Source organism: Arachis hypogaea, chromosome 15 (assembly GCF_003086295.3).
Source record: "Arachis hypogaea cultivar Tifrunner chromosome 15, arahy.Tifrunner.gnm2.J5K5, whole genome shotgun sequence".
Taxonomy (NCBI): Eukaryota; Viridiplantae; Streptophyta; class Magnoliopsida; order Fabales; family Fabaceae; genus Arachis; species Arachis hypogaea.
The window spans coordinates 3,013,915-3,040,493 of NC_092050.1; the positions used below are offsets into that span (position 1 = coordinate 3,013,915).

General features: G+C 33.9%; 6 protein-coding genes across 7 annotated transcripts; 2 read left to right on the forward strand and 4 right to left on the reverse strand.

The window, feature by feature from the left end:
- Nucleotides 1-1,735: 1,735 nt before the first annotated feature.
- Nucleotides 1,736-7,767, reverse strand: LOC112747589 (ABC transporter E family member 2). Its single transcript, XM_025795678.3, has 12 exons — nt 6,540-7,767; nt 6,038-6,123; nt 5,856-5,953; nt 5,655-5,772; nt 5,478-5,567; nt 4,319-4,623; nt 4,027-4,222; nt 3,475-3,660; nt 3,113-3,385; nt 2,529-2,774; nt 2,294-2,431; nt 1,736-2,214 (listed from the first exon to the last, which is right to left on the reverse strand). Exons 1-11 carry the CDS (start codon nt 6,640-6,642, stop codon nt 2,312-2,314), a joined length of 1,821 nt encoding a protein of 606 aa, XP_025651463.1. The 5' UTR covers nt 6,643-7,767; the 3' UTR covers nt 1,736-2,214; nt 2,294-2,311.
- A 440-nt stretch (nt 7,768-8,207) lies between these two features.
- On the reverse strand, nt 8,208-10,428 carry LOC112747590 (uncharacterized). Its single transcript, XM_025795679.3, has 3 exons — nt 10,118-10,428; nt 9,586-9,898; nt 8,208-8,717 (listed from the first exon to the last, which is right to left on the reverse strand). The coding sequence occupies exons 2-3, from the start codon at nt 9,845-9,847 to the stop codon at nt 8,461-8,463; spliced, it is 519 nt and encodes a 172-aa protein (XP_025651464.1). The 5' UTR covers nt 9,848-9,898; nt 10,118-10,428; the 3' UTR covers nt 8,208-8,460.
- Nucleotides 10,429-12,001: 1,573 nt separating this feature from the next.
- Nucleotides 12,002-14,850, reverse strand: LOC112747592 (F-box protein SKIP31-like). 2 transcript variants are annotated; one of them, XM_025795682.2, is made up of 9 exons: nt 14,645-14,850; nt 14,252-14,473; nt 14,043-14,116; nt 13,613-13,688; nt 13,325-13,435; nt 12,791-12,965; nt 12,560-12,678; nt 12,372-12,432; nt 12,002-12,261 (listed from the first exon to the last, which is right to left on the reverse strand). In XM_025795682.2, the coding sequence occupies exons 1-9, from the start codon at nt 14,720-14,722 to the stop codon at nt 12,191-12,193; spliced, it is 987 nt and encodes a 328-aa protein (XP_025651467.1). In that variant the 5' UTR covers nt 14,723-14,850; the 3' UTR covers nt 12,002-12,190. The 2 variants fall into 2 exon arrangements, with proteins under 2 accessions (XP_025651467.1, XP_025651468.1); XM_025795683.2 differs by having other exon boundaries at nt 12,556-12,678.
- Nucleotides 14,851-14,977: 127 nt separating this feature from the next.
- LOC112747593 (uncharacterized) lies at nt 14,978-16,540 on the forward strand. Its single transcript, XM_025795684.2, has 2 exons — nt 14,978-15,630; nt 16,115-16,540. Exons 1-2 carry the CDS (start codon nt 15,388-15,390, stop codon nt 16,328-16,330), a joined length of 459 nt encoding a protein of 152 aa, XP_025651469.1. The 5' UTR covers nt 14,978-15,387; the 3' UTR covers nt 16,331-16,540.
- Nucleotides 16,541-18,333: 1,793 nt separating this feature from the next.
- On the forward strand, nt 18,334-19,882 carry LOC112747594 (upstream activation factor subunit UAF30-like). The gene is made up of 2 exons (XM_025795685.3): nt 18,334-18,946; nt 19,530-19,882. The coding sequence occupies exons 1-2, from the start codon at nt 18,665-18,667 to the stop codon at nt 19,653-19,655; spliced, it is 408 nt and encodes a 135-aa protein (XP_025651470.1). The 5' UTR covers nt 18,334-18,664; the 3' UTR covers nt 19,656-19,882.
- A 514-nt stretch (nt 19,883-20,396) lies between these two features.
- On the reverse strand, nt 20,397-24,236 carry LOC112747591 (uncharacterized). The gene is made up of 6 exons (XM_025795681.3): nt 23,793-24,236; nt 23,545-23,687; nt 23,281-23,409; nt 22,740-22,941; nt 21,856-21,970; nt 20,397-21,749 (listed from the first exon to the last, which is right to left on the reverse strand). The coding sequence occupies exons 1-6, from the start codon at nt 24,078-24,080 to the stop codon at nt 20,710-20,712; spliced, it is 1,917 nt and encodes a 638-aa protein (XP_025651466.1). The 5' UTR covers nt 24,081-24,236; the 3' UTR covers nt 20,397-20,709.
- Nucleotides 24,237-26,579: the final 2,343 nt, after the last annotated feature.

A 26,579-nucleotide genomic window follows, 5' to 3' on the forward strand; every position in this document is an offset into this window, starting at 1 on the left:
GCAGCCATATTTTTTTTGGTTTAAATAAGACCTTACAGTTACCAGTAAATTACAGTATTAGTTTACTAGAGAAGTAGTGTGTAAGTAAGGATTAATAGCACACAAATTTTTCACAAACAAATTTCTTAGTATTTGATGGATTAACAATTATACTTTAATCGGTTAATGATGATTATTCTTAAGTAATTAGTAACAGGTTAGAACAAAAGAATAGGATAAAATAGAGAGCCATGAGGACCAAATTTTGGTTTATTGATTTTATCAGCAGATGTTATTACAGTCTCTCCTTCTAATTTTGGACCTCACTAAAAGAAGAGAGAAAGAGAGAGAGCTTAATTTAGTCAGAATTAGCAGCAGAGCTTCTCTCAAGATCCAGCTGCTTCTTCTTTGATGAATTTCTTCTTTGATGAGAAGTAACTTAAAAGTCAAAGTCAATGTTAACCTTAACAAAAAAAATCAATAAACTAATCTGTACTAATATTATTATTATCAAAATTAATTGATGCATAATTCTAAGTATTGAAAATACAAAAAGATATTAATTTCAACAAATTAAAAGAGCATGTGCTTTGTATTTTTAAGAGAAAATGACACTCCTTTTTTTGAGAAATGTCAAAAAACTTCCCTTTTGCTCAATTGCTTGTAATATATAGTCATATATAATGATTTTGAGTAAAATATATGTAAATTTAATTCTTAGTTATACTATGTAAATAATTGAATTTTAACATACATAAAATTTTAATTAATCTACATTATTCTTATATTGATAAATCTTCATCGATCTATAATCTTATGACAATATGTATTATTAATAGATTAATAATATTATTGATACTTTGAGTTTGTTGAATTTATAAATGGTCTTCATAATATACATTATGTTTTATTTCATTTAGTATTAATAACCTGCTGATAGTGTATTTTAGTACAAAGATATCAAATAAAATTATTAATTTAGTTTTAAAAGATAAAAAATTAAGTTTAATATTACTCAAAGGAATTTTAATATATATCAAATAATGTGTTCATTAGTTTCTACTTTATTGCGAAAATTATCAAAATTATAATACTAATAACATATCATAAGATTATTATTATTAATCGTATTTTAATATTTATTATTTATATATTTAAAAATTATTTATTTAATTTTATAATAAATATTATTTTTAAATTTGAATAATTTATTAATTAAATTGTACTTATTATATCATATATTCAATAATTTATTAAAAAATATATTAATATAATAAATAAAAAATCATTTGAAAAAATTAATTTAAAAGATAAGAACAAATAATTCCTTAACAAATTTAAATTTAGAGACAATTAAACCCTTATACATTGGCACATAAGAATCACCTCAACAAGTATAACGTGATAGCTCAGTCATGTAACGTAACACATAAACCCTTATGCGTTGTTCATGGAAATCAGAGATGGTGGCCAAAGTGGAACATTTTTATTTTGAGAAATAATTGAGAAATCATGTTATCATTCCGAAAAATAAGCAGGTGTTGTTATTCTGAAAAATAAACCGAAAAATAAGCAGGAACCGGATTGATAGTTCACTCTAATTAAAAATTAAAGGAATATAGTTTATCTTTTATAATCGGCTCATTTGATGGCTAAAATTTCATGAAATGATTATTAGCAAGTCACCACAAATCTTGGGTTCGAATCTTAACTTCTTAAGCATTCAAGAAAAATAAGCTGCTCAGACCAAAGTAAATAAAAAGTAAAAACCACTCCGGTGGCAATATATTCCAAAGTATAGGCATCTATCAAAATCAAGTCACAAGGGAGTGAAACATAATACTCCACGTTACATATCCAACTCATAAATTAATAAATTATAAGCTCCCAAGAGAAGATTAAACTCAAATGGTTGTCCCTCTAAATTTGGGGCAACATATGTAAAACAAGACCAATATAAACTAATGTAAAACATTCATATCCACCCACCTAAGTCATACCAAAACTGGTGATAAGCAACTGCACTAAATATTTAGGGAATAAAATATACAAAATGCACCAACCAACATAATGGCCTGCCGCCTGCATGCATGCATACAGGCTCCTCAATTCATTGCCAAAGATGCCCTCAAGGCCAAAATGATCATCTCCTTATATGCCAAGGCATCAAATGAACTAAAGTTGATATTCCATGAAAAGCTCAAACTGAAGCAATGTTGAGTTGGCCTAGAGAAACTACAAGAAGAGAGAATAGATTCAGTTCCCAGCAGGCATTGAAAAGCATTCTGATTTTAGACATGCATTAAGGACAAACCTGTCCGCAAGTGTAAACTCAGTCGTCAAGGTAATAGTAAGACCCAGCATTCTTTTGTTCTCTGTCCTTGGTTGAATCAAGTTTGTTAATCCTAGGACGATAATTAGTTGGGTCCCTTCTAAATGTGATATCGAGATGCTGCAACAGCAATGGCATACATTATATCAATTATGAAAGACTAGCGCAGAAATCAAAAGCGGGGAAAAATGGAATACTTGAATATAATGACACTTACCGACAAGAAAAGGTTCATGCCAGTCAACAATGATTGCGGAGAATTGGCAGTACAATCAAGTGATGGTTTACCCTCATAAACAATAACTCTATCAGCAAGATAAGTTGCCATAATGAAATCGTGCTCAACCACAAAAGCTGTTTTCTTCGCATGAAGGATAAACCTCTTGATGACTTTGGCAGCATGAATTCGCTGTTCAGAGTCAAGATATGCACTTGGCTCATCTATCAAATAAATGTCTGCAGGCTGTCATGTAAAATAGCAACAGTCAGAAATCTTCACATGCTATTTTGTTTATAACAGAGACATCTAGAGAGACAGAAAACTAACAACAAAAACAAGTGATGTGATTCCAAAAATATATTTAGTTCAACTAGAGCCAATAGTATAGGCTTCACACAACAAAATTAAGCTATTAATCTAATTTTCATGATATGGAAATAAAGATACTAACTGTGGATAGGAAAATATGCAGCTACTCAAGAATGTACAGGGTAAAGCCAAATTCAGGCAGGCAAAATGCACACTGCGATTAAAGGGCACACAACCAGTCTTGAGCAGTTCTAAAAAGAAGTTTATAATACCTTTCCAAGACAGAGACATAATGCAACTCTTTGCAGCTCTCCACCAGAAAGATTCACAACCTCTTGGTCCATCAATTGTTCAATAAGAAGTGGCTTCATCACATCTGATATAAACTGGGGATGAGTGTATGCATCACGTATTTTTTGATGCAGCAAGTTTCTAACAGTTGACTGGAACTTTGGGCTAATCTTCTGAGGCTTGTAAGAAACATTAAACTCAGGCATCTCTGCGTCAGATCCACCTTCTATTGTGTCAGGTTTTAACAAACCAGCCTGAATAATTCAAAGTAGTATGGTAATTACACGTGTGGAATAATTACAGATTTCCATAAAATACCAAATATGACAGTATAAAAGAATACCAGCATTCGAATAAATGTTGTCTTTCCAGTTCCATTCTCTCCCAGCATCACAACAATCTGAGAATCCGTGAACTCTCCCTCAACAACACGAAGCTTGAAATTGCCCTGAGTTTTGGTCATGGTTGGATATTTGTATCGGGCATATGACTGAGCCTCCTCAGCAGTTTCCTGTGGAGTCTCAGCAACCTAAACAATGCAAGAGTGAGGTATGTGAGATTTGTTGGAATAAAAACACAAACCTAGGAATTCATCTCTAATATTTTAGGACATTTTCATTGTTGAGCTATTATGTTTCAAATACACTAATGTAAATCAGGCAACACTGATGGGAATTATTTGTTCTATAATAACTTTAATTAGGAAGGAACTGCTGCTGAATATATTCGGTGTTCTTTCACGAGCTGAATATCTCCAACATTTCACTGAATTTTTCTTTGGAATCTTTAAACAAAGCAAACCCATATGATTTATTATGCATTCCGGTTTCACCAGCCAAATTGTATTTATATCCAGTACATATGAGAGGGAGATGTCTAAAAGTATTATACATACCTTGAAGGTAAGAGAGTCATCACGGAACCTAAGATTTTCTGTTGGAACAAAACCAGCCAAGAAGATATTAATTCCTTCTCTGACTGAGAAAGGTAATGTCACAACTCCATATGCACCAGGTTTGCCATACAAACAGCAAATGAAATCAGACAAGTAGTCCAAGACACTCAGATCATGCTCCACAACAATTACATAGCTGGAAAACGACAATTGCAAAAAAATCAACATACATCATCAAAAGTGACACGAACAAGATTTCAAGCAGATAAAACACAGAAGAAAAGACACAAACCTATTAGGCCTAAGCAATGACCGAATAACTTGAGCGGCTTTCAGTCTCTGCTTCACATCAAGATAGCTAGAGGGTTCATCAAACATGTATATCTCTGCATTCTGGATGGCAACAACTGCAATGGCGAACCTTTGGAGCTCTCCACCAGAAAGATCACCAACATTACGATCTATAACCTGGTTAAGCTCCAGATCAGCACAAAGCTCTGCCTTCTTATCTCTCTCATCTTTCTGATCAAGCACCTGCCCCACATTCCCTTGCACTGCTTTTGGAATGTGGTCAACATACTGAGGCTTGATGATAGCCTATATAATTCACAAATAATCAAAATAAGCACAACTACCAAGATGTATACAATTTTTTTTATCACAAGAAGTATGATACCTTTGAAATAAATTCAAGCATCAGCTTAAAGTTGAATAATGAATGCTCAAAATTTTGTCAGTATACCAAAACCCACATTACCAAGTACAGAATTAAACGGTTTTTCTGAACACTAGGACAAAGAATCCTACAGTGATTGTTCCAAAGTAAAGCATTTAATTTTAGGTGCATGATGAGAATCTAAATCTACAACGCCTTCAAACTTGCATCAACACATTCAAAAGCTTTTCAATTCTGTATTACCTACTTTGTTGATATCGGTAGTGGTAGTGTAAAATGGGTGCTCAACTTCAACGTAACATTTCATGTGTGATAATGTTAATATAGTATATTTATGAGAATAAGGCATTTTAATGTACCAAATACCAAAGTTTGATGCAGTCTCCTACAAACTAATTTTGTGACTTGATACTTATTTACAAAAACAAACTGGCTTAACATATATTCAGGTACATTAACTTAACAACAACATATGCTGTAAATCACCTGTGAGGGAAACAACATAATAAGTAATAAAGTTCCATGAACCTACTTGCAAAATCATTGCATTTGCTTCTCTTTTGAAGCAGTTTTACAAACTAACTTAATGGACACTAAGCCTCTACCAGGACATAATTAAACAATGATCAAGTATGAAGACTTGAATGAGAAAGGAATTGACAATATGCACAGGTATGCAAAAGAAAATAATATGTGATTACTATTTTCATTGTGACAATAAGAAAATCAGTAAAAACATCACTGCATACATACAGAATAAGGACACAGACATCACCTTAAGATCATCCTCAAGAATTCGAGTAAAATAATTCTGCAATTCCGATCCTCGAAAATAGGTCAGAATCTCCTGCCAATCAGGGGGATTCTGCAGAAGCAAGAGTAAAATCAAATGAACAAAATAAAACCTTGAACATTTTGGACAAAAAAATCGAAAGGCCAGTTTAGTTATTACGGTGAAACGACCAAGGTTTGGCTTCAGCTTTCCGGCCAAAACTTTAAGGGCAGTGGACTTCCCAATACCATTAGTACCAACCAATCCAAGCACTTGACCTGGCCTTGGCACAGGCAACCTGCGATTTTAATTCCATTCATCACAACCAAAAGCAAACATATGGCCACCATTTTTCTAGATAACTGCAGCTAAATGACTCGCCTGTGCAGCTTAAAAGTATTGGGACCATATCTGTGTGTAGTGTCCTTGTCCAAGTCCTTAGGCAAATTGATAATCTGGATGGCTTCAAAAGGGCATTTCTACACCACCGAATATCAAAACCGTCTCAGAACACAAACGCATCAAACTAGAACCAAACAAAACTTAACAATGACAACAAATACCTTAACACAAATACCGCACCCAATACACAACTCCTCAGATATGAAAGCAATCTTTGAAGCAGAAGTAACTTCAATACACAATCTACCTGCACTCACGTACACAATTCTTCAGTCACCATAAACCCCATAAGAATTAAGAAACACAAAACTACGAAGACAGCAATTTCCCTAAATATCAAACCCAAAAGAAAGGGGATAAAACCAAATCTATGATTGAGCTAAAGTATGAAATTTGAACTTAAATACACAATCCACGTGTACGCACGTAACTTTTCACACACTAAAAACCTGATAACATCAATTTCTGGGGAAACGACCTTTAAACAAAAAAAATAAAAAATAAAAAACCCTAAATCTATTATTGAGCTGAAGTACCAAAAAATTGAAACTTGCTGGGGGCATCAAGGTATATAAACAAAACAAGAAAAGAATTTGAAATCCATCACAATTCACAAAACAAAATCGTAACAGAGAATGAAGAGATCTAAATCGATTGAATTACCGGTTCTGACGACAGGGCAACTCTTCTTACACTCCTGGCGGCACTTTTTGGGCTTGCACCTGTCGTTGCTAACAATAGCAATACGCGTCAACCGATCCGCCATCTCGCCGCCTAAGAGAAACGATTAAAAAAGCCTTCTTTGATGTTGTGGTTATGGCGGCGATTGAAGAATGAATGGAAGGAATTGATCGGTTCCGAACACCGATCAGAGAGAGAGAGAGGGAGAGGGACGCGTGGTGGGAACGTTCTTATGCAGAAGAAAAGCACATAGCATATGGCTAAAGGCCTAAAGCAAAAGCTAGGGTTACTTACTTGCTTCACCTTCTTACCACTCCAATCGGGTTTCTGGGTCGGTTTCAATTCGGGTTCAAACAAGGAAAAGATGAATATCTAATTTTAGAATTTAATTTTGATTTAATTTGATCTGTTATAAGTGTAAAATTATTTTATACATATATCTAATAATATAATTTTATATTAATAAAAATAATTTTTTATATTAACTGCATAATCTAAAAAAATAGTTATAATTACAAACGGTATAAAATATTTTATATTGTGTATTAAAATTAAATTTTTATTTTTAAATTAAGATAATAAAATTTATATATGATAGAATTTATAAATTTAATAATGATTAATATTTTTTAATTTGTTACTAATACTATTTAATTTTCAAATATATTAGTAATAAAGTATATTGCAATCGTTATCAATAATACATATAATATTTTTTGTTATTTTAGTTATTTTTATATTTACTACTAAGAAATAGGAATATCTTTTTCTTAAATAAAAGATAATGTTACCTTTTTTTAAATATAAGATAAAAATTCTTATAAATAAACCGAAATTTAATTGCTGTTGTAATTCAAATTCTAAAATTCGTATTTTCATTAGCTTGTGTTGTAAATATTTAATAGATAGATAAGAAAAAAAAATTATACTGAGAGTATTGAGTTGTTAAGCAATCCAAAAACCATCTTGTTGGCCTTTAAAAAACTATCTAAACAATTATTTTGTATATAAATAAAAATAAAAAAATATTTTCACAAATTTAAATACTATCTAAATTTACTTGTCCTCCTTAATTACCTTTATCCAAAAAAACTCGCATGTTTTTGAGGGAAGTCACTAAAGCCTTCCACTGTGATCGGTTTGTTCGGTTTTCGGTTTTTTTGATTCGATTGATCGGTTTAGTTCGATCCGGATCGATTTTGAACACCCATAATTAGCATCTTTTGCTCCGTACGTTTAAATCCTAACTCATCTGAGTTTAGGGATTGTTAAGGTAGTTAGAGAGTTAAGAGCTTTATAAATTGTAAGTTACTGATTTCTATTTCTATTAGACATGAAAAATCAGAGAGCTTATGTTAGTTAAGTCAATAAGCTTAAAATGGATATTATCTATTTTCTTTCAGCTTTGTTGCCTTCTATAAACAGAGTACTGCTTTGTTATTAGGTTCTAAAAAGTTCACATTTCAATCGAGTTGAATTTGGTTTGATATAGTGTGTATAATTCAGTGTAATTTAGTTTGATTCAGCATAATCCAATTGTAGGTGAAAACTCTCATATGCACTATCTTTGTCTGAAATTAATAGCTAAAAACAGTTAAATAACAATTTAGTCAAATATATTAAATTATCTAATAATTTTTAATTAGTAACTTCACACAAAAACTACACTGCATTTTCACCTTCAATTTAACGTGATTGACATGGTTTGATATCAAATTCATGTTCATCTTTAAATTCTATTTAATTTCTACAATATAAACTAATATAATTGATCTTGGCGTAAACCAAACTCTTGCAAACCATTCAAGAGCTCGACACAAGTTGTCGTTTATTTAATTTTGATAGAAGCTATAAATATAAAGCATAGTAGTAAATAGGGTATTATTCTACATAGAAGATAGAACTACTTCCACTTCTTGAACATTTTACCAAACTTGCCACGCTTATATTTCCCATGCTTGCCGAACTTTCCATGCTTGAACTTGCCATGCTTGAATTTCCCATGTCCCATGTGTCCCATATGTCCCATGTGGCCCATGTAGCCCATGTGTCCGCTATGGTGGCCGTGAGAAAGATGGTGGGCGCCATATGCGGCAGCCGCAGCGGCAGCACCTCCAGCAAGCAATCCTCCCATCCCGCTGCCGCTGTGGTGACTATGCCCTGGTGACAAGGCAGAGAAGTTAGTTTTCGGCAATGTAGACATTATTAGACAGCATAAAAGAGAAAATGAGTCTTCTTATATTTATTTTTTTCACATTACTTTAACATGTTTGATCTCTCACCATTCATCATCTAAAGTCACATGTATTGTGCAGGTCTCACATTTCAAATGAGTGGTAAAAAATCACACAATAACAACTCACAACACGAGAATTCATTCTCATGAAAAGCTTTTTCATCTAGCAAATGCATCATTGGATAGGGTTTAACATCATGACAACACATTCAACAGCAAACATTAGCAAGTTCCAAATGCAGTAAAGAACAGCCAAAATAAACCTAAATGAAAATTGTTAGAATAATCTCAAAGCATGGTCAAAACTATTGACTATTGAATTAATAAATAGATTGTGTTGACTCATTTTATCAAAAGACTAATCACAATTTCTATCAAAGATTATGATTATATCTTTGGGACTGCATATAACATTGCTCAATTTGATTAGCAGTCAACACAAAGTCACAACTAATTTAAACTAAAACTTAAAAAATTACTATAAAAATTAAAAAATCACTATGTTGTATAAGATTCACAATATAAATTAAGATAATAGTCTCACATCCGTTTTCTTATATGACAATTCATATTGTCAATGTAAAACAGTTATTTTTACTAACAAGACATTACGCGATTCGATGCACTTATAAAACTGTTTTACATTCACAATGAATCAAAATGAAATTCTTTTAAAAAAATTAAAAAACACTATATATCAATTATATAGCCATGATAATATAAGTGAAATTACATAACCTACAGACTAAAGTAGCTTCACAAAACTAAGAAAGAGGGATCATATATGCATACCATGTGGATTAGGATAACCAGCTGGTGGATAACCACCAGGAGGAGGATAGCCACCGGGAGGAGGGTAACCGGCAGGGGGGTACCCGTGGGCGGGAGGGTAACCGTGTTGTCCTGGAGGGTAGGCACCATATCCAGCAGGGGGAGGGTACCCTTGAGGAGGGTATGCTCCATGATGTCCATGTGAGTGAGCATAACTTGATGCTGCCCCTTGAGCAAGGTGTGAAAACAACCCTTTCTCATCATGCTCCTTTCCACCTCCCATGATCAAGATCAGATAATAATCAAGGCTGATTCAGTGATTCCAAAATTGAATCTGCACAAACATTCGTAATTTGGTTAAAACACACAATCAGATTTAAATAAATAAAAGGTAAAATTCACCTAAAACTAAAACCTAATTGAAAATTTGTGAATGTTAGTGTTGCATGCAAAAGCCAATAGCAATATCAAATTTTTAATTTGTGAACAAGAAGTTCCAAAACAAGGATGAAAATTTTACGAAATGAAATAAAAAGCGGATAAAGGAGCTTACCGAATTAGGGATTTTGAAAGAAGTGGGTGAAGAAATTGGAGGATCTTTAGAAATAGAGGAAGAAGATGATGATGAGGATGGCATATATTGAATGAATTTGATTTGATTAGATTTGTTATGAGCGCGAAATAAGATATGCACGCCGTACGCGTTTGTTGTCATATACGCGTCAAAGCATTGCATGCTGCTCTCACACGTTGACACGTGGATATTCCGAAATTGTTGCCCCTCCTCGATTTTAGGCACAGGATCTTATTGGCTTCCTCACTAACTACTAACTTATAATCTAAGCAACTTTCTTGTGGATTTTCATCCTTGTAGTACAAAATATATATATTTATATTTTTCTGACTTTTCAACTTAAAAATACATAAAATTTTAATTAATTAAAAATGTAAAATATATTTTTTATTTTTAAAAACAAGACTTTTAATTTTTTTTTAAAGATTTTATTTAAAGAAAGTATAGAGAGTCAATGAAATATTTATATAATGTATACAATAGAGGTTTAGGAATGTCGGATTCAGTTAGTGTTACCTTTTCCCATCAGCTTAAACTTTTGGGATGAGTGGTTTTATGATATGAGATGTTTATTATTCCTACTACTCGGATGATTATTCTTGATAGTATGAGTGATGTTCATTTTTTAACTTATATAACCCATTGTATACATTGTACAAATATTCCATTAGCTTCCTAGCAGGACTCTTTTATTTATTTTCATACTTAAGAAGTAAGAAATATTTTTATATTTTAATTAATTAACATTTTATTTATTTGTGAGTTAAGAAATCAATGATTTATTTATCTTTTTCACTCTTAACATTTTTTTAGAAGGAGACATGTCAAATGAAAAATTACATAACTTTGTTTTTCTGAGAGTGTAATTTTGATGTATCAAGGATATAAAATATTTTTTTAATGACTATTAATGCAATAATTGAAAAGAAGTTATTTTTTAATATGATAATATGTGATTAGATGTATATAAAATTTATTGATATAGTATATGAGAATTAAATTCTTCTTTTAGTAACCAAAAATATACTAATTATATAATTTAAACTAGTTTAATTTAATTTATGCTGGAGTAATATTTCTTAAACAAACTAAAAACTAAAACGTGTTCAGATTTATTTATTTTATGTGGATGGGGAGATTAGATTTCATTGAATTATTCTAAGAGGAATTCTTAGTTAATTGGAATTGCATCTAAAGAAGGAACTTCTTTCAAAGCTAAAACAATGATTGCGATCAAAGAATCTGGAGCACTTTTTCTTTGGTCCCCAACTTGTGTTGTGGTGAATCTGATTCTAAGCTGGAATATTATTAAGAGGGAGAATAAGTATGGCAAGTATTGGCAACTTGATAGACACGATGTAATATGATTAACAAAAATAAATGGACCAATATCGGTGAAAAAGTGACATTATTATGTTTTACATAACTACTAACCATCTATCATTAACAACTAAAGCTACTTTGTTGTTAATATGATTAACAAAAACAAATTCCCCGTTGTGAGCATTGTTAGATATTACGTTTTTTCTTTTACATTCTTTTTAACAAAAAAAAGTTTTAGAACACCAATCAAGAAGATTAAAATAGTGATTGCTTCAGTTTCTTCGATCCAACACCTAACTCAACCACCATCCGTGTATGGTTTAAAAGACATGTTTGATTTTGATGGACTGGATGAGGTAACACGTGCTTGACAAATTGCATTTGGTTAATGCTAAACTAAAAATTGAAACTAATCATTATTCTATCATTTCTCTTTCTTCGTACGTTACTTATATCTAATTCCTTTATTATTTCTTCCAAAAGTACCAAGAAATTTTCGAAAACATAAATGAACAATTATTGCAATAACGAGAGAGAGAATGAAAAAATGCCTCAAATGATATTCAACTATACACTACCGCATAGGACTGTCACACGAAATACAAATAGTTAAGGCATATGATAATTGATAAGACTATTACACGAAATTTAAAATGGGAGTTTTATAATCTACCACTACTGAAATATTCTTAATAGGATCTACAACCGAGAAGAGAACACAGTGAGGAATCAGCAAAACCTTAAAGTTGCTTTCAGCTCCTTCTCATCAGCACAATTGTATCCCAGCGAATAAGCTCTTGCTGTTTAAAGATTACAGAGAAGCAACATAATGAGATGGATGTGCAAGATTTGATTTGATCATAAAACTGAACAAAGAACAGAAGCCAGAGACAGGGAGAGATGAGTTTACCAAAACGGCCCGACCCCATAAATGGTTCTGCCTCATCAGTTGCACCACCTTGCTGCAGTTCCTGAAGTTTCGAAAGAACAGAAAGCGTTACGAGGACAAGCTATACTGTGTACATGGTTATGTATCAGTATTATAATAGATGCTATTGATAATTAATTTTATGCTATATTAAGTAGACTTAGACCTACAGTATCCGGCTCCATCTCGGACGGTGACAGAAATCTATCGAAACAGTGCCCTGATATTGTACAGACCAAAAGCTCATTGGTGGGATCCATGATTACTTCTCTACAAGTCTCATCACAAACTAGAAAAAGAAAAAGAAACATTGAATTGTTAGATTTAGTCTAAACTAAAGGATTTAAACTTATGCAATGTAAAAATACACTGTAGCATTGTCCATAAAACATGTTTCATACCATGAACTTGCCCGGTCTTCTCACAAATAAATACATCTCCGATTTCATAGTAAGAGCATGTTTCCCCAGAACAAGCATGATCAGTTACCACTGCATCGCTGAGTCCCTTGCTGCTTTTCCATGATGACACTTGATCAGCTAATGTTTTGTCAAGGATTATTCTGTCGTCCTTCACCTTCACATGTTAAACGAATACAATTAGGGGAGGTCACAAACAGTTAAGAGGCACATCTTTTATGGAGGCAAGAAGCATTCACATCAAAACACATTATAGTATTAAGAATTAACAACAAAATTACTTTCCAGCCTAGCATTTGCATAATGTTATGAAATCCCAAATCCCTGTTAAGTTTTATATACATACAGAGCAAAATCAAACAGGCATTACAATATAAAGTTCAGCTTTCCCCTTCATCAAATAGCTTGGACAGCAGGGGAGCACGAACAATGGTACAAGTACCATAACTATTTATCTCCCTAAGATCATTCTCAATATATCAGTAGATATTCCACACTAATGGAGGCTCCCATTACCTGCGAAGGATGAGGGGCTTGACTCCGCTTAGCTGCTTGCATTTGAATGTAATACTCCTTAAACTCATTTTGGCAGCTTCTGACAAGTTCAACCATATCCTCTCCATCACGCTGCACAATGATGAGACAAATGAAAGGATCCACAAACACGCATGCACAAATAAAATGTATGAATAACTCAACTCAAGCTTCCATGAGAGAAATGATGAAATATGATTATTATAAATACATAAAAAACAAATGTTGAAAAAATAGATATCAAACAAAATGGGCGAAATGAGCAATTACCTGAATATATAAATTTTTCCATGGACATTCCCTTAACTTTCTTGTAGGGGGAAGAAGACCCCATCGCATACAGTACCTGAATAATTTTTATCATGACAATGGACATAAACATGGTTCATGAAAACCTAATATCACAAATCATATGAAACAAGGAATCATAATCAACATGAACTATTGAAGTAAAGGAGAACCCACTCCTAAAACCCAATCTGATAGGAGTTGAGATAGGAGGTGAGAGCCACCACTTCAAATGGCAGTTCATGGTCTCATATCACTTCAGCATCAACTACAAGGACGATGCAAAATGAGGAGATATCATGGATTAAGAGCATGTAATCCAAATAAGTCAGCTCATGTCGTCAGATGCTAAATATTTAACAACTATCAACAACGCAAGGCTGCAAACTTTGAGATGATGTCATTTACTTACAATCGACGCCACAATGCTTCATCAGATGCTGCATAATTTAGAAACCTACAGACCAAGGAACAAGAAATAAGGTCCTGCACCCATCAAAAAACAACAGTAGTTAGCCAATAAACCCTAAACAATCTATATACGTAGAGACCCTAAAATTCAAGGGTTTTTTCTCCTTCATCTTATTATTATTTTTTCACAAAAATATATAAAGAGGCAACCTCTGAGGACAGGAATTTAAGGATATGGTGAAAGAGCTCAGGTGGGACTTTGCTGAAAGAACCGGTCTCAATCCTCTTCGGCACCACTACGTTATTCACACTGTAATTCTTCGGCTCCAACAATGAATTTGAACTTAAACTTTGTTTGGCACCTTCCTTAGAACTCTCCGCCTCCTCTACCCTCTTTCTCTTTGGTTCAGGCTCCTCCGGATTCTCCTCCTCCTGCAACAAAGCAACTCAATTAATCCTTCACACCTTAGAATTCGAACAAAATCTGCTAAATACCCAAGCTTTCACCTAAATCCCAATTCAAAACCCTAATCGATCATCTGACATGATAATATCACAAATTACCACACAAAAAGGGAACAATTTTACAAACATAGTGAATACCTGGTCAGAGGTTTCGGAGAGAACCTCCGATTCGAGAAAGTGAGCTAGGGTTTCGTCCTCGTCTTCGGAAATAGTCATGGCGTCACGGAAACACAAGTAAAAGGGAATCGATGAGAGATGGAACGGAAACCGGAGAGAAGATGAATGAAAGACGGGTCACCGGTCGGAAAACCGGGAGAAATTAGCTCCGGTGGCCGGAATTGTATGGGGGTTAGGTGAAATAAAGAGATGAAGGATTTGATGAAGATGGAGAAAGATGAGAAACGGAATGAACGGTTGGATGCGTTTCGGGTCAACCCTACCGGTTTGAAAGCAATCGGGTTTTGTCCGGTTCTCTAGCATATTCGGATATAGACATATATATACATATATATATATTTTTTTTTTGGTCAGATAAGATCTATATTAGATCTAAATCTTATCTGATTTAGATCTTTCTTTAAAGTTTTTTTTGGACAGTTTCATGGGCCGGGAAACCCCACCCACAACAACAATATGAAATGCCACAAAATATGCAACTACACTACACCAAAAAACATGCAATTACATTGGGCTCTTGCCCCGTTTAGTACACCAAAACAAAATATGCAACTACATCAGGTACAATCTAGAGAAAGTTTGGGGTGTTGATGGGCCTCTGATCCAACTAAGCCCAATTTAAATTGGGCCATTTTTAAATCCAAACCCAATTCAGTAATTTAGGGGAGTATGGCCTATGGTGTAATCGCAGTAGAAGTTGCAAGATGAATCGGATGCGCGTGGGGTTCCGTATCTCCTCTGCCGCCGTGGCTGCGGCGGCGGAAAAGGGAGGAGTATGGCGGAGGAGCATGTCGACGGTGTCAAAGGCGAAAGAAATAATTGAAGGGAAGAAGGGCAAAAATCGCAAAGCTACGAGCGAACTCTGCAACTACCTCGGCATCCCTCATCAGTCTCGTTCAGAGATGGCGTTGACCCTCTCTAAGTTCATGAAGCTCTACAATGCCAGGGTTTCCATCTTCAACCCTATTCATATTTATTATCGTGTTATCATTGCAGCGTTTTGGCTCTCTGTTTCGTTATTTGGGACCTGCATACCAACTGTTTGATAAATGTTCTCACTCAAAGATACCTTAATTTATTACACATTGCTATTTACTTTGTTAATTGTGATCTTGAACTTTTTAACTCGATCTAGATTATGCAATACTGCAACCTTTAATTTGGTCAGCCATGATTTAGTCTATGATGATTATGAGATTCTGTATGGTGTTTTTATATGCTATTGAAGCCTGGTTCTTGGTCGGTTTGAGCTGTTGATACTACTTTTGAGGTGGTCTTTCGGAGGGAGAACTTAGATAATGGATTGCAGTTTGCATATCCTTGTGATTTCTGTAGTGACTTACAGTTGTTTCTTTTCCATCATTTATATCTTCATTTGGATTTTATTGTTGTTATGCCATTGACTTTATAATGATATGGGTTGCACTGCAGAGTCCTGGTATTAAGAAAGATGATATCTGGGAGAAGAATTTGAATACTTTGTTACGTGGCAAAACTAGTATTGGTTTTCCTGAGGTTGCTAGAATTCTGTCTCCAGAATTTGGCCAGCAGGGTGGAATCAGCACCAAGGACAGTAGCATGGATTCTCACACGGACAACACAAAGGGGAAGGGTTCAAAAAAGAAAGGGAAATCATCAAAGAAGTAGGTTTTCGCATATCGTTTTTCTGTCCTCTTAGACCCCAAGTTAGATATTAAGAGTTGTGGTTTCTTAGTTTGCATCACTATCATAAGTAGAAAAATCCAATGACAAAACTAGAGTTTTAACTATTGAAACTAGTTTGGTTGTTCTATATGAGAAAACTAGTTTTCCTATTAAGTGTCTTGTCCTTCGAAATAATATTGTGTCTTTCCTGCTGCTCTTTTGGTACGTTCATTAGTCTTAAGCCTGAAAGAGATGGTCTCTTGCTTAGACATAATTCATACATTGGATATATTTATATTCTAGTATGATAGCGACACAAATATTTGATTACGATCCTATAGTTGTGAGCATGGTTCTGAAAATCACACTGGACCGGCCAATTTCACTTGATTAACCGGGAATCGGTCTTCTGGCCAATTCGGTTGACATGAAAAAGCAAAAAATCAGTGAAAGAACTATAGTTGAACTGACGGTTAACTGGTAAATCATGTGAACCGGTTCAGTTTTTTTTAGGGATTTTGGTTTGGTGTTAATCTGTTTAAGACGACACCGTTTTATTTTTTTTTAAAGAACGGAGTTTTTCTCTCTTTTAACAACCCAATAACTCTAAATTTATGTGAGTTAGTTATTATTAAGAGAAAAAAAATCAGCTGCATGCTAACTGATGTTGCTAATCCTCATCCTGCAAATTTGTTGATGCAACCAAAGTATATCCAAAATCTAATTAAAATGTAATTTGTGTTGTTATTGGCTATATGTAATTTGGAACACTTAATGATGATTATAAATTGTGATGAGTAGTATGTTTTGTTTAGTTAAAACTTTTTTTTTTTTGTGATGGAACATGTGTTTATCATTTTTGTATTCTCTGATTTTTTTAGTTAAAAACTGTGATGTTTGAACTTGTTTGTAAATTTTTAATAATAAATTATAGATAAGTTATTATGTAAAATTGTAAAATTTTAATTTTTAATAATTTTATTTTATATTTAGTTAAATCGATTCAGTTCAACTTCAGTTAGATTATTGAATCCACTCTACTGATTTGTTGACTGATTTGGTTTGGGGTTGTGAGAGAACGCAATTATAAACTTCAAGTCTTATGTATCATGGATAAAAATTTCTTGGTTTCATCGAAATTGCGCTAGTTTCTGATTTCGTTCCTAGTTCCTACTTCCTACCCCAAGAGTCCCTATTCTTTCTTTCTTTTTTTGCTGGGCTGATAGCGCTGTTGCACCACAAAATTAAGTTTGATGGTCTTGATCTTTCATGCAATAGTCCATCATTGCAAGTTTGAATGTAATAAGTCAATGAGTTTTCCCTTGAAGTGGCATTATTGTCCCCCGCCCCTAGAGAGGTCTCGACTTCTAGCTTCTTCAATACAACCAAAAAAGCCAATGAGTCTTAGCTCACATGGCATATTTCTTCCTTTCCACCTCAAAGGTCTAGGGTTCAAATCTAGAGATTGCAATTGAAGAAAAATGTGGTAAAAATGTGTGAGGAGTGAAGTTTGAAAATACTATCACTTGAGATTTTATGAAGAAAAAAGAAGAGTTAGCAATAACGGTTTTTAAAAATAAATAGCATAGATCAAACAAAATGATAATGCTCTCTAGCAATTATCTTTTGAACTAAACTATTCATTTGCCAAATTGCACTCACAGTTTCTGAGATTTTTTCCATCTTTTATCTCAATAAAAATATTCATTCGTACAACATTGATTTTAGAGGATGTCATTCCAACATTTTCATACTGTTTAGACTACCATTGACTTAAACGTCGAAATCTATAAAAGGTTCCCTGAATCCTTCTCTAGCTAACTCCGCACAAGCTTAACCCGTTGTTAACACACACGTGTATATGGGGGGAGGGGGTAATGTTATGGTGAAGAGTGAAGATTATAGTTTTTACAATAGAAAAAAGAAAAAAGAATAAAAAAAAATATAGACATAACGTAAAAACTACCATCTTCACTCTCCACCGAAAAAATTCCCATATAATGTGAAGAAAAATATTCATATTCACACAATAAAAAGAAAGCGGGAAACAGAGAAACTTGTGAGCCCATCAGCGTCTACCCAAGGCCCGCACGGCCAGCTTCCAATGAAAACATGCCACGTCATCCCTAATTTGAGTCACTTGTACGAAGCATTGAAAAGTTCCGACCGTGTATCTAGCAAGCTGGAAGAGGAAGAGCGAAAGAGAACCCAAAACCCACACTCTCGTAGTCTCGTTTATTGTGTTCACTCTACACTAGTTCTACCATTACTCCCTGTTAGGGTTTTTCACTTTTCAAAAATATTCCAACAAAACCAAGGGTTTTTTGCACTGCGATCATGGCACCAGCTAGGGTTTTTGGCGCTTTCGCCGGAAGAGCGCTCATGGCTGCTGCGGCCAAGGCCGGAGCATCCGCCACGGCCAAGAAGGCGGCGTCCGGTGGAGCTGCCACCGCGACTAAGGCGGCGAAGAAGGCGCCGAGCAGACCGCGCAACAACGTGGGGATACAGAAGGTAGTGCCGGTGTCTTCCGAGCTCGGAAGCTTCCTCGGTGCTTCGGAGGTGTCCCGAACTCACGCTGTGAAGAGAGTGTGGGAGTACATCAAGCTGCAGAATCTTCAGGTATCTTCGTTTTTTTTCTTCTTTCTCCTTTTATTTTGTGGTTCAATAAGGGTGTTTTCATTTGTGATCTTTGTGTTTTTCGTGCTTTTCAGCCATTTTATTCACTGATTCTTTCATTTCCTCGCTTAAAGTTACGGCTTTTGTTTGATTTTATTACCATTTTTGTTGTAATTACGTTTATTTGTGTTAGTTCTGCTTTGATTTTAGGGTTTGTGTAAATGCATAATAACTCTTAGGCTTAGCTATGATGTTTTTTGCAATGTGATTCTTCAGTATTGAAAACTTTAGCTTCTTAGGCAAATAGTGATTGCCTTCTTTGTGCTAAGATTTTGGTTTTGATGTTTGATCCTTAGCTTTGAGACGGTTTATTCTTTGGTTCGGTTGTGGTGTTAGTGTTGCAAGCTTGAAATAATTGTTCGGATTTTGTTTATTCTGTTTATGCTGGCCTGACGGATTTGGTGGAAACTTCTGTTTTAAGAAGTCTTAGATTGGAAGCCTATTCTCTTGTTGTGTGACATTTTTCTGTCTTTTTTGCTGCTGGCTGGTCTCTGCAATGGCATAACAGGGCTGTGTTCTTTTGCAGAATCCTAGTAATAAGAAGGAGATCTTTTGTGATGACAAGTTGAAGACTATTTTTGATGGGAAAGACAAGGTCGGGTTCACAGAGATTGCAAGATTGCTAGCTACCCATTTTGTAAAATCAAGCTAGTGATATTCACCTTTGTTGGACTGTTGTTGAGATGATGATGATGATGATGGTAACTTGATTTTTAGTACATTAAGTAGGTCTTTTTTTGTGCATGGTTTGTGACCAACCACTAAAGAAACTTGGATTTTGTAATTTCAGACAATTGGGTTCCGACGTGATGTTCTTTTGTTTCACGTTTGCTATCTCATTGTTTAAGATTATGCATATATGTGCTTTTTATTTTCTAAGCCATGTGTTTTAATCACCTTTTGGTCCGTGATGCTATTTTAAGGATGGTTGTTCACTCAGGTTTCTATTCTAATATCCCTTTTATCTCAAATTCATTTCAATATCAATTAAGGTATGCATGCAATAGGTTCGGACAATTCGGGTTACAGAACTATGATTTTGGTTCTTTGTGCAAGAAATAATATTTCTTCCTTTTTTAACTTTGGGTTACCTAGAACGTCCTCCATGGCATCAAAATGGTGGTAGTACGTCAAATTGAGTAACCTATGTTTCATATTATGTTTAGTTGCAAGATCACAATTTCCTAAGACTTATTTTTCAGCTTCCCAGTGTGGGATCGGTGTTGATTCACCCCTCCTCATAGTGTCACACTTCGTCATGCATAATGATTTCTAAGAAATCTAGTGACCAGTTATTTGTAAATTATGAGTTACTCTAAGGCATTGGAAAATAAGAAACTATGTGTATATGTGACTGAGGCACTGTGGACATTGGACAATAAACACAGCACCATTTGGAGAACCACATTGAAATATTGAATGCTTTACGAGTAAAAAGAGGTGATTAAATGTTAAACAAGCTTGAATTCAGCCTCCACGTGCGTAACTAAAGCAGGCAACTATAAGTAACAATATACATTGGCCTAGCACACAAATCACAAATGTTATAAGAGGATCGGAGAACAAAGGAAAGGAACATCTAAACATGGATCAAACAAATGAATACGTTCATCATAATGATGATAAAGAGGTCTTCACTATTTTGGCATCCCAATCCCTGATCTACTTTAACCATTTCTGTGATGCTTCTGAGAATCAGAATGATCTTACCGGTGCTTGTGACCTTGCCTTCTCAAATGCCTCTGATGATGATAACTATCAGATTCAGATGAATAAGAATGTTCATATCTGTGATATCTGTCAGCACCAGAATCCTTAGATGAATAGTAATCCTTTTTTCTTCTCTCCCTACTCACATCGCGCCTAGGATGTTCAGAACCCTCGGGTATATAGCGATCCTTTTGTTCGATCTTTCTACTCCGATCAACTGTGTCAACATCTGAATCTTCAGATGAATATGAATTCTTAGACATGTTCTTCTGTTTTCCGTGGTAGGGATCAAAATCATCATTTCTGTTATGCTTTTGGGAATCTCGATGAGCTGCTGAAGACTTCCTATGGTTGCACCTTCTATGATTAGAATCATCCGAGGAGTTTGAATTCTTGTCCCTACTCTTGTCATTTCCATGATGATCGTCAGGACCAGAGTCCTCCGATGAATTAGAATGCCTTTTTCTGCTATGTTTTCTCTTGTGCTTTTGTATAATCTTTCTCCTTTTATCATCTCTGTCGCTGTCCGAATCATCAGATGAACAATGCTTCTCACTGTTTTTCGAATCCTCGGATGAATAATAATGTCTTTTTCTACCATGTTTCCTCTTATGATTTTGTATATCCTTTCTACTGTGGTCATCCCTGTCACTGTCAGAATCTTCACTTGAATAAGAATGCCTTTGTCTGTCATGTTTACTCTTACAACTATGACGAGAAGAACCTTTGGGCATCTCATGTTTAGTCCTTTTGCTATGGTCAAACTTGTCCCTGTCAGAATCTTCTAAAGAATAAGAACTCTTGCGTCTGCTCTTTCTTCGATCCTTTTCATAATCTGAAGTGTCTGCCGAACTCGACACATGATTTTTCTTCTTTTTGTTTAGCTTCACCTTCTTTGATCTCTTCTCTCCATCATCTAGAGATTCCTCACTTCCAGAATTTAGTTGCTGATTCTTGCACTTGCTCTTTTTGGACTTCTTTGGTTTCTTAGAGAAGTTGGTCAACAAATCAGGGATACTATCCATACCAAGAAAACCTGTAAAATGGTGGTCATGGTGGACTTGGAAAAATCAGGGATACTATCCATCCAAGACTCCAAGGTGTACCAAATATTTTATTAAATAAGGGCAGCAAGCAGTTACCTCCATACTCGTCAAATATTTCCTCAGCAACAATCTGCTGGTTGGGATCATCCGGTTTGAACCCTCCTCGAGGAGGACTGATTCCTGGCTTCTGCTTGAGCTCCCATTTTAGAGGCTGAATCATTGCCAAACAGCAGAATTAAGATTAAGATATATATTCATATGTTTAAATGTTTTTTTTTTGGGGGGGGGGGGGGGGGGGTGATATTCATCTTAACTGCATCTAGACAATAATTTGCATTACAAGTACATAAGAATGCAATAACCAACAGTAAACCAGTGTAACTATTATGGAATTTGGTGGGAGCCTGACTTAAAGATTCCTAATCCACATGGGAAGGATCTTTCTTTTCTAAGACTTTCGTCTGAATCAGCGCATGTAGAAAAAAAAATATGCAAAGTCCATATACATGCAATTTAGGCTCCTTAGATATCAGAGAAAATAGAAATTGGGTTAGAGATTTAGGAGGACAGGCACAATTGACATTTTTCTTAATGCAATTCTCAGCAAATGTGAATATCAATTTGCAATCAGATATACACCTACACAATGCAATATAAGCTTGTTTTCTTTTTCTTTCTTTCTTTCTTCCTTTATTTTTTATTTTTTATTTTTTGGTAAGGCTGTAACAAACATATTGCAGTTTAGTGGTATCATGGTGTGATTGAGTTGAACAATGTATTACTTAATGGAAGGATGAAAAAAAAGTAAAAGAAAAGCAAGTAACATTCATATGCAAACAAATTTCAAATTTGTCAAAGAATTAACTTATAACATTTTAAATAAGCCAAACTCAAATGATGCATAAGTGAAACAGTTGACATTGTCAAGACTAAATTGTGAAATTCTCAAAACAATAGTATACTAAACGTGAGTAACTGACCTCAGTAGGGTCTGTGTGCGCGAGGATAGCATTCAAGGGGTCATCTCTTTTCAATCTGCTCTCTTCATTAGGCATTATAACATCCTTCAAGGGACATTCACGATCACCACTTTGATGGCCGTAGTTCCCACATCTTAAACATTTTACATTGCGAACCTCAACTCCAAAAGGTTTCACCCTACCAGCAACTCCTGTTTCCAGCCTAAAAAACATTCAGTTACTAAGATTACAACTAAATAAATCAATAACAATTCATGTTGTACCAGTACTCATGGAAGCAAAACAATTTAACCATGAAACACACTGAATTGTGTTAAAAGGCAATGTATGGAAATGACACAGAAATTTACAATCACCTAACAAAGTGATCTAATCTCGGCAGCACTTGTTACTACAGATTTCAAGCACTTTCAACATCTGAATGTTGACTTAACACAGCTCCCATTTCCATGATTTAACAAAAGAAAATAGCACAGCTCTCTAAATCATAATTAAAGACAAAACAACACAGAAAATAAATAAACCTAATGGATATACATACTTTGGTGCATTTTTCAGAATCTCAAATTCTTCTTCGGTTGGCAGAGGGCGACCAAAAACATCTTTAGGCCTTGGTTTCTTCTTCTTCTCTTCACCTAAATGATCCTTGTCAGGCAAGGAACTCGGCGGCCTGCATAGCAAATCAATGGAACGAATTAACAAACAAATCAAGCCACCAAATAACTGAAAAAAAAATCCAACTTTTAACCTCTCATTCACTAAAAAAAACAACAATAATTCAGAAGTAGTAGACAAATAGAATTACACTGAAGAGGATGAGGGTCCTCCAGCACCATTACTCAATTCCTCTTTTCTCTTCTCATCAGCTAACTCGGCAGCTTTGGCAGCCTCAGCGTTGTAACCAGGAGGACGAACATACATAAAGCTAACAGCTTGCATCAACTCCACCTAAACCCAATTGACCCCATTAGCAAAATTGAAGAGAAAATTGCGATCCAATCAAGGAAATAGGGAAAAAGGAAGAGGGTAGGTATAAAAGAGGGAGCTTTATACCTTTTCCTTGTCTTTCTTGGAGATGAGATTGGTCTGGCGGAAGAACTCTTGCTCCTGAGCGTACTCACGCGCCACCTCTTCGGAACGTCGCTGGCGGTGGGCGTGGGTCTGCTCGGCGATCCACTTGCGGCGCTGGTTCGGGTAAGAGAGAGGGTGCCATGGCTTCTGGTTCAGGTAAGAGTGGCTCCACGCGGTTCCAGATTTCGTCTTGTAGTCGACCTCGCCGCCGCCGCCGTTGTCGTTGAACCTCTTGCTCAGCCTTATGCCTCCTCCTTCTTCTCCATCCATCTTCTCTCTCTCTCTCTCTCCGAGCAAGATTATTGAATAACGAGATGATTCGGCGGAACGGGCGTCGTTTCTTTCTTCTGATTGTTTCTATTATTTTTGTTGAATAATAATGGATAATTAAGTTTAAAACAAATTAAAAAATGGTGGAAACTCACCTTGCTTCTAGATCGTTGACACGTGTTATTGTATGGTTTAAAAAAAATCGATTTATTTTATACAAATGGTTTATTTAAAAAAATCGGTTTGAATAGATCAAATAACTACTTTTAAAATAATTTAAATTCTTTCTGCGTGTTATTTCTAAATTCCTAACAGATGAATTTGATATGTTCTTTTTCTTTATTTATATTAACCGATTTGAATTTAAATTTATCTAAAATTTTTTTATTTAATTTTTGTTAAATATATGTATACAAATTGTTTGAAAAAGTAAAATTTAGTATTCTGAAAAAGAAACAAAATTTACGGTTTTTTTTATAGGAATGGCATAAATAATATTATCTCCTTTTTTTTGTGTATTTTCAGTTGCTTTTAAATTAAGTTGTAAACAGATTTTAAATTAAGCTGTAAAAATATGTTCAATTGCAAATTTATCGTTAAATTAAATTTTATGGTAATCAATCAATTAACTTTTATTTTACTAATAAACTATTTTCATGCAAATTATTGTTGATTTTTTAATATTATTCTATAAATAAATTATTTTTTTAAGATAATAAGACTATAATTTACTTGTCTAGAAATTATGATTTCACTGTCATGCACGTTTTTGTGTTTTTACTTATCAACTAGAATTTATTTTCAATAAAACAAAAGTATCTAATCAAAATATTAATTTAGTCTCCTTAAATAATTAAACATAATATTATTAATTTTGTTTACAACAAAAATTTTTAATAAATTTTTTCAAAATAAAATTGATTCAAAAATAGAGAAAAAAAAACAACTAATGAAAATATTTATTTTGACATTGCCATCAAGAATAGGATAGCCATAGAAAAAATTCAACCAAATAAAAAGGACCTAACTAATACAATTAAACTACTATCATATCATCACAATAAACTATAACATCACCAACTAAAGAGACATATAACAAATATGAAAGAGATCATGCCAAAATTTCAACAATGCTCATGCTATCAACTAATCTACGTTATACCATAATTACATTTTTGTCTTCCATCTTGGCATTTATGATCTTGAACATCAAAATGGTGTGATGACATAAATATATACGTATTTATTAAATAATTTTCATCATTCACAGAGGAATGAATAAAAACATAAATTAAGAAATACATTTGAAATAATAAATTTGATTAAGAAATATAAATAAAAGGAACATATCTAATTGAAAGTTTCATATTAGTTCTGAAAAAGGGATTGAAAGAGAACGAATTTTACGCACGAAACGAAGAAGAAGGGAATAAAAGTAACTACTTGGTCCAATTCAAACCGGTTTTTTAAAATAAACCATTTATATAAAATAAACCGATTTTTTTTAAACCATATAGTAACACGTGTCAGCTATTCAGAAGCAACTTCACCTGCAGTCGACTGCAGGTGAGTTTCTGCATTAAAAAATAATAAATATTTATTGTTTAATTCTTTTTCAATTTAACTTGAATTAATAAGTGGTAAAAAAAAATATAAAACAAACTGTTTTTCAACTAATAATTAATCAATTTTAATTTTTTTTCTTAAATCTTAATCCAACGAACTATAACTTAAATAGTATAATTTTTTTATTTTTATTTAAAAATTTTGAGTTTGAGTCTCAAGCTTAATTAAAAAAAAAATCTTAATCATTGTCTATTTACTGATTATTGATCAAAATAAAAAATTTGTTCCCTAAGCAAACTGTATATGATTAAGTCACCAAAAAAAATAACTGTATATGATTAACTACAATGATGACAACTATAACTATTTCTTTTTAGACACCAAAAAAAAAAATAAGTCTTCGTAGTTTGAATAAGATTGACTCCTATTAAAAAACATACTTCTTGCTCTAAGGACTAATGGCCGGGAGGATTTTGAGGCCCTAGAAGAAGAGTTACAAGCAGCACACTGGAGAATCTCAATGCAGTTCAAAAAGGATGAAGAAATATAATTATAGAGGTATATAATATTAGGTGAATGTTAATGTTATGGTGCCTAAAAGTGTTTATCTAATTTATCAAAAGTAAAACAATATTCGTAAAAAAAAAAAAAAAAAAGTTCTCAAATTTAGATATCAAATTCTTGATTTAACTTTGAACTATACCTCAAGTAAATTTCACTCTTACTGTGAACTGCTATGAAATTTTATTCTTATTTTTATTATAGACCTGGTGTCTCATTTAATCACAACTAACAATTTACTTGAGCATACTTAGTATGGAAATAGGGTATTATTTCATTTAGAGGAAAACAAAGATCAATTGTTACATAATAAAACTTTCATTATGAACTTCAATTATTGTCAAAGCTCATAAACCAAGTAGGCAACTATCA

Excerpts from the sequence above, each read along its gene's own strand:
- LOC112747589 (XM_025795678.3), bottom strand. The coding sequence starts at position 6,642 with ATGGCGGATCGGTTGACGCGTATTGCTATTGTTAGCAACGACAGGTGC. Across the intron at positions 6,124-6,539 it reads TTGCCCTGTCGTCAGAACCG|GTAGATTGTGTATTGAAGTT; the intron begins GTAATTCAATCG and ends ACGTGAGTGCAG. Across the intron at positions 4,223-4,318 it reads TCATTGCTTAGGCCTAATAG|CTATGTAATTGTTGTGGAGC; the intron begins GTTTGTGTCTTT and ends GTCGTTTTCCAG.
- LOC112747594 (XM_025795685.3), top strand. The coding sequence starts at position 18,665 with ATGGCACCAGCTAGGGTTTTTGGCGCTTTCGCCGGAAGAGCGCTCATG. Across the intron at positions 18,947-19,529 it reads TCAAGCTGCAGAATCTTCAG|AATCCTAGTAATAAGAAGGA; the intron begins GTATCTTCGTTT and ends GTTCTTTTGCAG.
- LOC112747591 (XM_025795681.3), bottom strand. The coding sequence starts at position 24,080 with ATGGATGGAGAAGAAGGAGGAGGCATAAGGCTGAGCAAGAGGTTCAAC. Across the intron at positions 23,688-23,792 it reads CCAAGAAAGACAAGGAAAAG|GTGGAGTTGATGCAAGCTGT; the intron begins GTATAAAGCTCC and ends AATTGGGTTTAG. Across the intron at positions 23,410-23,544 it reads GGACCCTCATCCTCTTCAGT|GCCGCCGAGTTCCTTGCCTG; the intron begins GTAATTCTATTT and ends TTTGCTATGCAG.
- LOC112747592 (XM_025795682.2), bottom strand. The coding sequence starts at position 14,722 with ATGACTATTTCCGAAGACGAGGACGAAACCCTAGCTCACTTTCTCGAA. Across the intron at positions 13,436-13,612 it reads GGAAAAATTTATATATTCAG|CGTGATGGAGAGGATATGGT; the intron begins GTAATTGCTCAT and ends ATCATTGTGCAG. Across the intron at positions 12,679-12,790 it reads GAAGACCGGGCAAGTTCATG|TTTGTGATGAGACTTGTAGA; the intron begins GTATGAAACATG and ends TTCTTTTTCTAG.
- LOC112747590 (XM_025795679.3), bottom strand. The coding sequence starts at position 9,847 with ATGGGAGGTGGAAAGGAGCATGATGAGAAAGGGTTGTTTTCACACCTT. Across the intron at positions 8,718-9,585 it reads TGGTTATCCTAATCCACATG|GGCATAGTCACCACAGCGGC; the intron begins GTATGCATATAT and ends CCTTGTCACCAG.
- LOC112747593 (XM_025795684.2), top strand. The coding sequence starts at position 15,388 with ATGAATCGGATGCGCGTGGGGTTCCGTATCTCCTCTGCCGCCGTGGCT. Across the intron at positions 15,631-16,114 it reads TGAAGCTCTACAATGCCAGG|AGTCCTGGTATTAAGAAAGA; the intron begins GTTTCCATCTTC and ends GTTGCACTGCAG.